Below are 14,194 nucleotides of genomic sequence, written 5' to 3'. Positions count from 1 at the left end.
TGGCAGTTGTCTTTGGCTGCTGAACTTAGCCTAAGAGCTGCTGAATATTGGTGGTGACTGGCAATATAGTTGATCACCGGCCAATCTGTAGACTGGGATATTCAGTATGAGACTGATGGCTATCCCTATCTGAATATCAGCGGATAGTTGGCGATGTGCTATTTAGACGGCTAGGAGTACCTGAATAAATTAATGTAAACCGGTCTGAGCTCCCTTGGGAGAATGGTATAGAAAATTGAATAAATAAATAGCGCTGAATATTGGGCCTCACATATATAGAATTTACCCTTCTATGCCTTAAATATATCAAATACTGTAGTGCATAAATGTCAATATTTATTGTAAGCATCATTCTGCAAGGGTGAGACGAAGTGGCTTTCAGCCAAATCCTATAAATGGCATTGAAAATTTGGTGTTGATAAAATCCAACCCTCAACACTGTTCTATAAAGAAGCACTTTAGAACGAGTACCCTTTATAGCAGTGGTTTCCAAACCTGTCCTGGGGGACCCCCAGCCAGTCAGGTTTTCAAGATATCCCTAATGAATATGCATGAGAGAGATTTGCATATAATGGAAGTGACAGATATGCAAATCTCTCTCATGCATATTCATTAGGGATATCTTGAAAACCTGACTGGCTGGGGGTCCCCCCAGGACAGGTTTGGGAACCACTGCTTTATAGAATAGCGCTGAGCTAAAAATTTGGCACTTATTCTGATCACTAGGTGTCGCCCTTAAACAATGACCCTGCCTCCTTCACCTCTTTCCTAGAAGGCTGTGAAAGAACGTCTTTTTTTATTTTGATTCAGAAGGCAAGAAAAACCTCCTTCTTTATTTATACCATAACATTTTATTTCATAAACTCAAAGATTGCAAACCTGGTGACTGCTGATCTGAGCATTTCACAACATTACATTCACAACCACCAAGCAGCTGGAAATATTTTTTCTTGATTCTAACACCAAAAGCAAACAGAAAATAAAACAGGTGCATATGAAACCACATGATACCCACAGGAGAATTTTATGGTAAGCCATTAATTAAACAACCCAACCCAGGGGACTTTGGTGGAATAAGATCACACCTGAGGCTTGTGTGCCATTTTCTCTGTGTGATGTTATCTGGCTGAAGCATCACACAGCAAGAATGTAATTGCTAAATAAAATTATTATTTATTAATTAACTATTTTTCATCTTGTACGAGACTTACATCATCATTTTCGGCCAGAATTTGGCATTGTCACAATTGTTTGCCTAGATTGTTAAAGCATGTGCAAAGATCATAGGATTCTATAATTAATATTCAAAGTGATTTATCTAACTAGGAATGGTTCCTGGTCAGTTAGCAGTGGCGTAGTAAGGGGCGGGTGAGGGATGGACCACCCTAGGCGCCAACTTGGCGGGGCTGCTGACACCTCTTCCCCCCTCCCCGATGATGGAACAGGTCTCTGAGAAGCATTCCACCCCCCCTCCCCACCTTTTCAAATTTTCCCCAGCAGTGATTTTGTTCATTGAATATGTATGAGATATTGCATATATTAGAGACCCACTCCTAGACCTGTTAAGGTTGAGAAATACTGCAATAGAGCTTAGAACTATTTTCTGCACGATCGGCACATGAGCGCGATTTTGTTATCAATATGTGAGAATCAAATGAGTAGCAGTGAAACAGCATTCCAAAGCAGAGAATGTTTGCTGACCTTTCACGTCCGATGAAAACTGAGCCAGGTGCCTTGTCACAAAGACTCTCAGCTGATAGTTAAGGTCACAGACCGTTAGATCAATATTCCAGGAACGGATACCTGGGAAAGAAACAAGACTGGATTACTGAGTGTTGTTTCCTGGTGCTGTTCCTCTAGCAGAAACTCTGCAACTGAGGGGCCTCTTCTATTAAACTGCGCTAGAAGTTTCTAGCGCAGGGAGCCGCGCTTAATGGCCCACGCTGCTCCCGACACTTACAGAGTTCCTATGAGCATTGGGACCAATCAGCGCAGTTTAATAGAAGAGGGGGTAAAAGTCACAACCAGTGGAATGAAGAACAGTACAGTTTGACCACAACAGAAAATGAAGAATTCTATTTTTAGACCACAACAATATCAGAGGAATTGAATACGTGGAGGCACATTTTCAATAGGATGTATAAGTCTAAGTTTGGACATTTTGGGCAGGACATCTACAAACCCAAGAGGAAAAAATGTCCATTTTCAAAGCTGCCGGACGTTTATCTTTTAGTTTTGAAAATGAGCTAGGTATAAGTTATGGCCCTTAGGACATCTACCTTTTTTGGCCAGTTTCAAAAATAAAACATCCAAATGAAAAACTCACAAAAGCAAGTTTTGTAGGCGTACCCAACTACCTTGTCTGATCGAGGTAAAGAAATCCCCATCAGCTGAGCCAATTTTGGGGATTCCTGCTGGCTCAGCTGAAGGGGATTCCCCATGCCAGGATCAGCTGGAGCCCTACACCCCTTCCTCGACCCCCTCCAACATCACCCTCACATCCCTCAACATTCCTGCCCCCCTTCACCGGATACTTCCCGACATCAGATAACACCTCACACACACACATCAGCAGACACCACCCAAATTCAGGCAACACCCCCCCACCCAAACACACACACATCACTGGATACCCCCAACTTCAAGCAACACCCCACCCACATGACTTCAGGCAATATCCCCATCCCACACACACATCAGCAGACACCACCTGACTTCAGGCAACAGTGTCCCCCACATCACTCGATACCCCAGTACCTTGCACTGCAAAATCAGGAGGGAAGCCCACACCCTCCTGTCTACAGGGCCGCAAATGATGGGCCTTCCCCCTACCATTGCATCTTGGGAAGCAGTGGAAGGGGCCTAAGGCCCTGATTGGTTTAAAATCGCAAAAGTGCCAGCTCCACCTCCAGAACGCCCACAAAATAACTGATTTTGGCTTGGCACTATCTGGTTAAGTGCCACTTAAATGCCTGGTTATCCCCAGACAGATCGATAGTTTATTTATTTAAATTTTCTATTCCACCTTGTCTAGAAAACAGATCTAGGTGGTTTACAATGTAAGAAAACTTTATCTGGCCTTTAAATACTATTAACCACCATTTTTTACACTGGAAACATCATTTCATTTCAGGCTCTCTTTTGTACAGAGATGAAAATGAAGCCTACCAAAGCATCTCAGTGGCGCACGGGGGATTAAAAGGATAATCACCGATACTGGTTTTAAAAAAAAAATGCAGAGTGGTGTTGAAATGTCTAATCTCTTTTGATTCTTCACAAATGACTGGCTTTGCTGCAAGCAGTCACAGTCAGTTTGTTAAAAGCCATTATACTGCATATACAGCAGCTACTTTCGGTTCACCCTTCTAGGATTTTTTTTTAAAAAAAGCAAATGTAAAAAATCTAATCTGTGTTCTTTAAGAGGCTGATAATTGCTTGTAACATGAATCATGCCTTCCCCTACCTCGCAGCGAAGTTATTACAATTTTGCAGTGTCACTGTTGCCTAAAAGATGAATCATCTCAAACCTAGACGTGTCCTTTATAGACCTACTGCTACTCTTCATAAAAGTCCAGAAGAGCTTAACAAAACCTGATGGGAGATACTACGCTACAAATAATCTGTTGATCTAGGCTGATACAGATGTATATCATAATCTTGTAGGACTTCAGTCATGCCCAGTCTCTTAGATCTCTGGAGGGTGAATATCAGAAGAGAACACTTCATAGGAACTGCCAACCAGACAGTCATCAAAGCCTGTAAAAAGACATTTGAAACATGCAGAGGAACCACCAGAGACATGTCACTTGCTTCCTGAATATGATTTAAGGCTCTCTTGCTCGTACACATGGGTGCTCGTTAGAGCTCCCCTGGCCAGCTCTCCAGTTTTCTGGTCCCCTATATTTCCAGCTGATCATCCTACTCACATCATCTGTCCTGCTCACAATAACTATGCCCCTGCTCTTTTGAATTATTTGCTCCCTGGCGTGGGAGCGAAATAAATAGGGCATGTTTTAAAAGCCTTAAAACTTTCTCATTCATGCAGGCTTTTGATGAAAACTACTCCTTCAGGAATCCATGGAATTGGTTGAGCTGTTTTTGTTCTTGTCCTGTTTTCTAGATATGATTTTTTGTGTGTGTGAACCACCTTGTTGTGCTTGCAATCAAGATTCTAAGAAGCATGTTTTTTTAAACTGCATTAACCGCATATTAAGAACATAAGAACATAAGAAATGCCATCTCCGGATCAGACCTTCGGTCCATCAAGTCCGGCGATCCGCACACGCGGAGGCCCTGCCAGGTGTACACCTGTCGTAATTTATAGTCCACCATATCTGCCGAAAACAATTAATGTTCCCAGGGAAAAAAAGGGCTCAGAGTAGCCCAAAAGTTGAAAAATTGACAAAAATGAATCATACTTAGAACACAATATAAAATAAGAACTATGAGAAAAATGAGAAATAACATAACATAAAACTCACTTTTATACTGTAAAACTGTTAAGTTCTATGCGGTTCACAAAAGATAAAAGGATATACAAGAGAATACAATAAACGGGATTTACCTAATTTCCAAAGGATTTGATAAAGAGGTATGTTTTTAAATCACGTCACAATTGTTGATAGGTATCAAAAAAACATAATCAAATGATTCAAATCCTTCTCCCATGATGCCGCTTGAAAGGACAAAAGTCGCTGATGAAATCTTTGAAATTTACAGCACTTAGCAGATGGATAAGGGAATAGAACATGAGATGTTTAAAACTTGTAATATAAATAAATCCAAAAGTCAGTTTTGCCTCTATTGGTTTGAATTCTTTACAGATGATAAACCCAAGAAAAACCACATGACAGATTTCTTCTCAGCTAGATATAAAGGGTCAGAGTATTTCTCTGTACTGATCTAAAAACCATTTTCCTGACTCTATTGTAGAACTGTTGAGAGAGTCGCCATGAGTTGGACTTGACTCAATGGAACTTAATCATTACTTATGACTTAGAAGGGCAGAAGTGCAATCTCTTGAGGCTGAGATCAAAGAAATAGCAACCAGTACTGATGGTCAGAGTAACCCTTATGAGTCTGTAAGAATGGGACTTAGTTAAATCCCAAGCTAATGAGAAGGTCAGAGACAGCTGACATTGAAAAGGAGACACATAAAAGAAATAAAGATAGAGTATACATCAAAAGTGGAAAACTATAACGTCTGAAAAACTGATATTTTCGGTTAGGTTTGCATGGACATTTTTTCTGTGTTAACAATTCAGCTGACCTTGTATTTGGCATTTAAAAGCAGACAAGACTATTCATCTCAGCTCTGACTTGGCACACCACCCGTTAAAGTCTTTGGCTTACTCATTTCTATTTGATGCATCACTTAAACTTCTCTGAAGATCCAGTAATTTATTAAAGGCAATTGATAATATGTTATCAAAATTAAAAGAATACTATTCAGGCTATCCAAAGTTATGCCATCTACTGAATACTTGACTCAATCCAGCAAAAGCCTTCCCTTTCCACTCCTTGTCAGAATATATACTTTGCAGTTTTTGTCTGAAACTAAAGATCTGTTCACGACCTGTATGTGCACAGCAGATTGGAATAAATGGGTAGTCTGGTTGGACCAAGAGCCAACATCTAATTCCACTGCTATCTGAAACTGAACATGCCTAAGAATGAGCTTCTTATCTTTCTCCCTAAACCTACCTCTCCCATTCTTCCATTCTCTATTTCTGAAGATAGCACTGTCATCTTCTCTGTCCCTTTAGCTTGTAACCTGGGGTCATCTTTGACTCCTTTCTCTGTAATTTTTTTCTGTATCACCACCAAAATCATCCCCTTTCTTTCTGAGTACACTACCAAAGCTCTTGCCCACATTCTCATCACTTCCAGCTTAGACTACTGCAACCTCATATATCTCCCTATAAACCATTTCTCTACCTTTCAATTTGTTCAAAATTCTGCTGCATGATACGCTTATCTTCCACAAGTGTTGCCATTCTCCCCTCTTCACAAGTCTGTTCATTGACTCTGTATCCATTTCCACATGCAATTCAGTCTTCTCTTACTTACTCAGAAGTACATTGATTCTGTAGCTCCCCAATATCTCTGCTGTAATCTCTTCCTACATCCTTTCCTGGGAACTCCATTCACCAGGCAAGTCACTCTTATCTATGCCTCTTCTCTCCACTTCCAACACTAGACGCCAGTCCTTCCGTCTTGCAACACCTTATACTTGGAGCAGACTTCCTGAGTCAGCACATCATGCTCTTTCTCTGGCCCTATTTCAATCTCAGGCCTAAAGTCCATCTTTTTTAGACTGCTTCGATTTCTTACTTCTTACTTACCTGCTGAATACTGTACAAATAACATTAGTGTGTAAGCAGCTATGGGAAAAGCGGATAGTGTAGCTGGTTTTACGAAAGATTTGGACAATTTCTTAGAGGAAAGAAATTAAGAAAGACATGGGGGAAGCCACTATGTTATCACTAAAACAACCAATGTTGAAGATAGAAAGTGAGGTAACCTTTTGGACTGGGAAGCCACTGCGAGCCCTGGATCGGTAGCATGGAATGTTGCTACTCTTTGGGTTTTGGCCAGGTACTAGGGACCTGGATTGGCCACCATGAGAACTGGGCTTGATGGACCATTGGTCTGACCCAGTAAGGCTATTCTTATGTTCTTTCTTGGTACTTCCAAGATAGGAATCTTCCTTTTAGTTTCGGTGCTTTTTCTAGCTTTAAGCCACAGGCCCTGACCACAAGTACTAGCCACAATATTGCCACACAAAATTTCACAGGTTGCCATGGCCAGGAACGTGGAGTTCCCAGGCATGACAACATGCAAACAAAATATTGCCAAATTTACCTATAGATGCAGATAAGCCAAGAGCTCATTTGCGACCCATAGCTATGGTATATTATCCCAGGTTAGTGTCTGAGGCCCTGGGAATCATTGTGCCCTTGTACCCACTTTAGCATTTATTGATTCCACTCTCTCCCTCCTTCCCTATTCAACACACTATTTTACAAATTACAAATCTTCTTCACATTTTCATCACTTCTAAGCAAGGGTGACAACTAGCTATTCATAAACACTGTATGTTGTACTGATTTATTATTTGAAAAATTTCTATACCATTTACGTGTACATAATTTACATGCATAATTTTAAAACAACAACATATTAAAATAAACATACAAATAATCCTCAGACATCATGTCTAAAAATAATACCATAGCTTGCATAGTAATGATCATGAGTAATTCAACAACTCCATCAAAGAGGAAAATTATTGGCTAGAGAAAGGCATCTACAAATAACTGCGGCTTAAGTTGTTTTCTAAACATGTCCTTTTCATGGCAGCTTCGTATCTGATCCACCAAGGAGTTCCATATCTTAACTGCTCCACAACAAAAAGTCATTTCAGCAGTCTCAACAAGCCTTGGATTCAGTTGTGTTCATTAAAGCTAGATTCTCAGAGCACAATGATCTTTTTGGTGTATTGCCAAGTATATTATTTTTGAACAATTCTGGAATGTTTCCATACAAGAATTGATGACAAATCATTACTGCTTTATACTGTACTCTGAAGGCGATTGGTAGCCAATGCAATTTTTGGAGATGTGGCGAAATGTGATCATGTTTAAACAATCCCGTTATCAATCTTGCTGCTGCGGTTTCTATAACCTGCAAAGCTCTAAATCTTGCTTTTGTTATTCCAAAGTAAAGGGCATTTCAGTAATCGAGTCTCGAGAAAACCATAGCCTGGACTACAGTACGGAAATCATATGGCGCTAACATTGGTTTTAATCGGTGTTTCAAATGCATTTGTGCGAAACATACTTATACGGTCTTAGTTACTTGCAACTTCATTGATAGGCCAGAATCAAGCCTTACACCTAAGATGGTCATAGACTCATCAATAACTTTCACTTCTTTAGACCACCGATGATACAGCTTTCCTACCAACATAATTTCAGTTTTATCTACATTTAATTTCAAACCTTGTTCTCCCATCCATTCCTCAATTTTACACATATATTTACTCAATCTTTTTTTCCAAAATTCTTACCCTATCCGCCTACTGGGAAAAAAAAAATAATATCATCTGCATATATTCGATATTCAACTCCTAAAGATTGAATTAGTTTGCCTATAGCAGCCATATATTTAACTGCTAATAAATATATAAAATTCTATAACCATTCTGTTTATGTTTATTAAAAACTTTCTATACCGCATAACAGCCTAAAAAAGGATCCAAGCGGTGTACAATATAATACATATTCATTAAGTAAGGAACTCCATTTAAAAATAGGATAGAAAAGAGTAAAAGCAGAAATAATTTTTTTTCCTTCTAAAAATGCTAAGCAATCAATATCTCCATCATAATAATTCTAATAACAATTCTAATAAAAACTGTCAAATTTTAATAAACCATAATTAATACATGCAATTAAAAAATTTGCTTATCCATATAAAAAATTAATCATTATATTAATACAAATTACAGTCCCAAACTCAATTATTCAATTTGAGAAAGCCAATTGAAAAATATGCTCTTTTAGGTGTCTTTTAATGTTTATATACGATTCTTCTTTTCTCATATCTATGGGCATATTATTCCATAATAGAATGGTTATAGAATTTTATACTTTTTTTACACATTCCACAGCATTCTAAGAGAGACATTTCATTGGGATGGGCTTTGATTCTTTTTTACAATATATGTATATTTTATATTGGTAAACCACAGAGCTAAACTTCTATGCCATTTCTGCTATAACAAACACACAATAACATATTATGAACAGGAACAGTCATCTTTTGCAGGAAATTATATCTAGATATTAAGGAGTAAATATTACACTCTTTACTTCTCATTATTTTAAATCAGTGTTTTAATAATGTTTTGTTTCACTTTACACTGTCTTGTATTCTACTACGAGTATGTCTGTTTTGTCTATCTCATAGTCAATCAAATTATGTGTGGAAACAAAAGGCGGATGAAAAGAAACAGTGGAATGCAAGACATGATGTGAAGGAAAGGGACTTGACATACCACTTTCCCATGGTTACAATCAAAGAAGTTTACATATTATATATAGGTGCTTAAATTTGTACCTGGGGCAATGATGGGTTAACATAAGAACATAAGCATAAGAACAAAAGAACATAAGCAGTGCCTCCGCCGGGTCAGACCATAGGTCCATCCTGCCCAGCAGTCCGCTCCCGCGGTGGCCCAAACAGGTCACGACCTGTCTGAATCACCAGAAGGGGCTCCCTTGCCACCTTGGTTTCTCATTGAAGTCCTATCTTCCCATCGAAGTCCTAACCCTCCGGTCGTGCACATGCACGACCTGGTTGGGTTTCTATACTTATTACCTGGTTAGCTTTCTATACTTGTGTTACATCCCAGCTCCTCCCTCAGTATCCCACGATCCATTTATCCCTCAGGAATCCGTCCAATCCCTGTTTGAATCCCTGTACCGTACTCTGCCTGATCACTTCCTCCGGTAGCGCATTCCAAGTGTCCACGACCCTTTGCGTGAAAAAAAACTTCCTTGCATTTGTTTTGAACCTATCTCCCTTCAGTTTCTCCGAATGCTCAGCCAGGAAGTGCAGTGGGAGTCAAATCCAGTTCCCCAGGTTCTCAAGCCACTGCACTAACCACTTGACTCCTCCAGTCACCTCTAGGTGACATCTACTAAGGAAAATGGAATTGCCATTAGAAAGGAAATTCATGCTACAGCACGTTTGGGGCATCTTGTGGATAATAAATTGCATCAATGAAACAAATAGTTATTGATGGGATTAAATTGCTGCTTACTGTATTTTACCTTTGACACACCCCAAAATGAGATTTTCAGAGGACACTTTTAAACTTGAAAGTTATGGTGTACAATTTGCATCCGAATGGATCAGATAGTTACAAAACTGAGTGGTAAGACAAGGGCGGGGTATGGATGCTGTATTAAATAAGAGACATGGGGGGTGGAGCTGGTGTTTGTTGAAAAACAGGCTTTTAAATGTTGCTTCTCTGTCCAGAACCAGAGAGACTGGGTGTGCCAGTCCTTATCTGCCATCAGCTTCTAAGTTCTATATTTTTCATGTACAGTACTGTGAATCACCCTTTTATCTTTCCTTTTAAATATTTGAAAAATATCACCCCCCCCCTTTTTTTTTTTTTTAAAGCAGTTCCAGTTTTATTTGTGTGTGTGTTATTTCAACAGTGTAGAGTGCCAGAAAACAGTGCTCTTCACTTTATGGAAAACACTGCAGTTGTGTTGCACCAGATTCAAAACTACCTTCTTTCTACCCAGCTTCCTCCTTCTTCAGACTTGCTGTCTCTGGATGCTTATACTGGATGTTTGCAATTTATTTCTGATAAGAGCAATTTATGTGTTTGTTTGTTTTTATAGCAGAAACACTGCAGCTCAACACAATTCATATGATTCAAGTTTCAAGTTTTATTAGGATTTTATATACCGCCTATCAAGGTTATCTAAGCAGTTTTTACAATCAAGCATTTTTCCCTCTCTGTCCCGGTGGGCTCACAAGGAACGGCGCTGGGTTTGAACCCACAACCCCAGGGTGCTGAAGCTGTAGATCCAACCACTGCGCCACACACTCCTCCTACATTAATCACCTAGGGCAGGGGTAGGCAATTCCGGTCCTTGAGAGCCGGAGCCAGGTCAGGTTTTCAGGATATCCACAATAAATATGTATGAGATGGATACTGCCTCCTTGAGATGCAAATCTGTCTCATGCATATTTATTGTGGATATCCTGAAAACCTGACCTGGCTCCGGCTCTCGAGAACCGGAATTGCCTAACCCTGACCTACGGTTAGAATCGATTTACGTGGCTTGAACGGGTTATATTTCTATTAGTCCCGAAATAAGCCATCGCAACTGGCCCTGGGTGTATATTCCCCAAAGCTGCTGCAGCTTAATAAAGTTGCAGGGTGTGTGGGCTAGAGGAGTTGGCACATGTGCATCTGCATTCGTTGTCCCCCTAACTTCTCTGTATTTTTTAGTTTCCCAAGCAGTAACAAATCCACTTTCTGAGTTTCGGACAATGGTTTGTTTGGGGTTTTTTTTGGTTTTTTTTTAAATCATGTATGATGCATTAGGGACTTTTACTGGCAGTTCCAACCCTTATAAAAACAGACCTCAAGTAAGCTTTCCAGTTTTAACGTGTTTATAAAAGTTAAATCACAAGTTTTGAGAGCTATTTGTGCACTTTACTGCATGCAGAAGGACATATGGACCTAAGCAGTGCCTCTGCTGGGTCAGACCAGAGGTCCATCCCGCCCAGCAGTCTGCTCGCGCAGCGGCCCATCAGGTCAAGGACCTGCATAGTAATTCTCTATCAGTACCCCTCAATTCCCTTTTCCTTCAGGAAATCATCCAAACCCTGTTGCGTACTCTGTCGTATCACACCCTCTGGAAGCGCATTCCAGGTGTCCACCACCCTCTGGGTGAAGAACTTCCTAGTATTGGTTCTGAATCTGTCCCCTCTTAACTTTTCCGAATGCCCCCTCGTTCTTGTATTTTTCGAACTATTGAAAAATCTGTCCCTCTCCACTTTCTCCATGATCTTGTAAGTCTCTATCATGTCCCCTTCTATTTCCTATCCAGAATTGTCATGCTAACCCATTTTGACCTAGAAATATACCTAACCTGTTTGCATGCAGGAGATATTTTGATGCCAATGATACCTGCAAAATCCCTCTTATGCATTTCTTTAAAGTATCTCACTGCTTCTTTGCTACATTGCGCATTTTCCTCTTCCTGCATTCCTGGACCCGCCCGCCTGCTATGTTAGACGCAGTGCACACAAGCTGTTCTGCGGAGATAAGATTCCCGGGGGGGAGGGGGGAGACCAGACATAAAGGAAAAGCAGCAGCTCCCTAAACTTCGCTCACCGTGCTCCAGGTGGCTCCGGACAGCTTGCAGCTGGTACTCGGTGTCAATTTCTCCAATCACGAGGAGTAAAGAGTGTTTCCGCGGTTCCCACTTGGCAGCAGCGGCCGCGCGCTGCTCTCCTTGGTGCTGAAGCGCCCGCGTGCCGCTCCAGAGCTCCAGCCCTGCCGCGGTCTCCATGGCAACGCTCCGAGCCGCCGCAGACCCAGCCTCAATCTCCATGGAGACGCTCGCCGGCTCGAAGAGGAGGGCCACGCGCAGCTCTTAAAGGCGCAAAGGCTAGAGCGGATTGGCTGGGGGAGCGTCAAGCGGGCGTCTCTGCTGCTCTGTGGCGCGATGGCGGGAGGCGGGGCCCCGGAGAGTGGCCAGACGCTAGCTGGATGGAAGCCAAGAACGGGGGGGGGGGGGGGGGGCTAGTTAAAAAAGGGTGCCACGGGGGTTGCAAGAAGGAACCTGGCCAAAGATTGCACAAAAACCTGAGGAAAGATGACCCCCCTCCCCACAATGTGTAAAAGATTCCAATAACAGCCCAAAATTAGCATTCCTCATTTAAAAAACAAACCAAAACACTGCACCAAGTCTGGTAAGGTTGAACTTGGCTAACAAGTGCATTCTGGACTTAATTATGAACATAGAATCAATAGTGCATGGAATTTGATAATACTTGGTGTGAACAAAGCATAGAAGCAGTTTGTACAAATTATAGCTAACCTGTGACTTGCCTGCCTTCTCTAACCATTCCAATTCCAAGATGACTTATCGATAGCTTCTAATTCTGGCCTTGGTTGGTTTCTCTGCTTGCAACTGCATATTTTCCCAGCGTTATTGGCCTCTGTAATCTGTAAAGCTAGTGCTAAAGGAAGAGAAACCTCACTGTTAGGAGAGGAGATTGCACATATATATATATATATATTTTTTTTTTTTTTTGCAAATGCTACTGGATGCTATAATCGGTGTGGTAACAGTGTCAAGAAAAATTTTGGATAGGTGGAGAAGAGGTGGAAGAATGGAGAAGAAAAAATAATAATAATAATAATAAAAAGGTGGAATAAATGTAGTCAATAATGTTATGGAATTACCCACTGACTCCACAACTGCTTCTGCTGTGTTGTGCTTTCTTTGTAGGTATAAATCTGTATAGTTTAGTGTTAATAAAAAGTGAGAGGGAGAATGATTTTGATGCTTTTCAACAGTTTCCCTTGGTAGTTGCATTATACTGGTAAAAATAATGCTTTAATAATTTTGCACATCCCAGTATTCCAGATTTGGAAACTACTCAGCTCCAGGCTGTTTGTACTGCTGTGTGCAGAAAATCAACGAAGATGAAAAATGTACATACAGCCGTGCAAGACTTGGACTATAGATAATAATTTAGTGAATGTGAAATCTGAGATTTCTTAGCCTTCATAACTATAAAGAATGAGTTGTCACATGAGCTGTGGGCTTAAATTTTCACGATTCGTCTTGATTTTTTTTTTTTTGCCAGAACATGGCTTCTCAGGACAGCGTTTCACTGCAGTCCAGGAGCATTTCTTTAGCTGGCAATCTTCCATAAGAGACAAGGAAGGAAAAAGACAAGAGCAGAAGGAAAGAGAAGATAAAAGCTATTTATGAATTAACACCTCTTATTAAAAAGATTGTAACATGTGAGAAGGAAAATACATATAAAATGTTTGCCACACCTTTGGAAATATAGCCTGCATTGCAATTTCTACAACGGTTAGGACTTTTAAAGAATTTCTAGGCTTTTCTTTCCATACCAGAAAGAAAAGGATGCCACGTACAAAACCTCTGAAAAGGTGGTGTCCTATTGATGTAATACATTGTTACTGTCCTTCGCTCATTCTCTAGGGCACATCATTCCCATCAGAGAGGGAGAGGGGAAGAGACATTCACCTGCCCACTCTAGGCTGAAAGTGACAGTGACAGAAAAGGGAAGAATACATCTATGCAGTATTCATATGTGTAAATGTAGATCAGTGGCTCTTAGCCCTATCTCTGGGACACAACCAACCAGCCAGGTTTTCAGAATGTTCACAATTAATATGCATGAAATACATTTAAATGCACTGCAAATCTATTTCATGCATATTCATTGTGGACATCCAGAACCACTCATCTGAGGATAGTACTACTAAATGAGAGAGTTAAACCTAGTGTTCATGGACAGAGAAATATAAAGCTTTACCAAAAAAAAAAAAAAAAAGTGAAGGGGTTTCCACATTACAAAATATAGATAGGTCTTTTCTTAGAAATGGTAGTGTGCA

At 40.5% G+C, this 14,194-nt stretch overlaps 1 protein-coding gene across 1 annotated transcript in view; it reads right to left on the bottom strand.

The window, feature by feature from the left end:
• Nucleotides 1–12,771, bottom strand: part of MAP1A (microtubule associated protein 1A) — a 176,947-nt gene extending 164,176 nt beyond the window's left edge. The window contains 2 exon segments of the mRNA XM_033920780.1: nucleotides 1,702–1,803; nucleotides 12,639–12,771. Of these exon segments, the coding sequence (XP_033776671.1) occupies nucleotides 1,702–1,803; nucleotides 12,639–12,666 (130 nt within the window). The 5' untranslated portion in view covers nucleotides 12,667–12,771.
• Nucleotides 12,772–14,194: the final 1,423 nt, after the last annotated feature.

This window comes from Geotrypetes seraphini, chromosome 14, assembly GCF_902459505.1.
Source record: "Geotrypetes seraphini chromosome 14, aGeoSer1.1, whole genome shotgun sequence".
NCBI classification, from domain to species: Eukaryota; Metazoa; Chordata; class Amphibia; order Gymnophiona; family Dermophiidae; genus Geotrypetes; species Geotrypetes seraphini.
The sequence above is the reverse complement of the archived record's forward strand: the minus strand, read 5'-3'. Positions and strand labels throughout refer to the sequence as shown.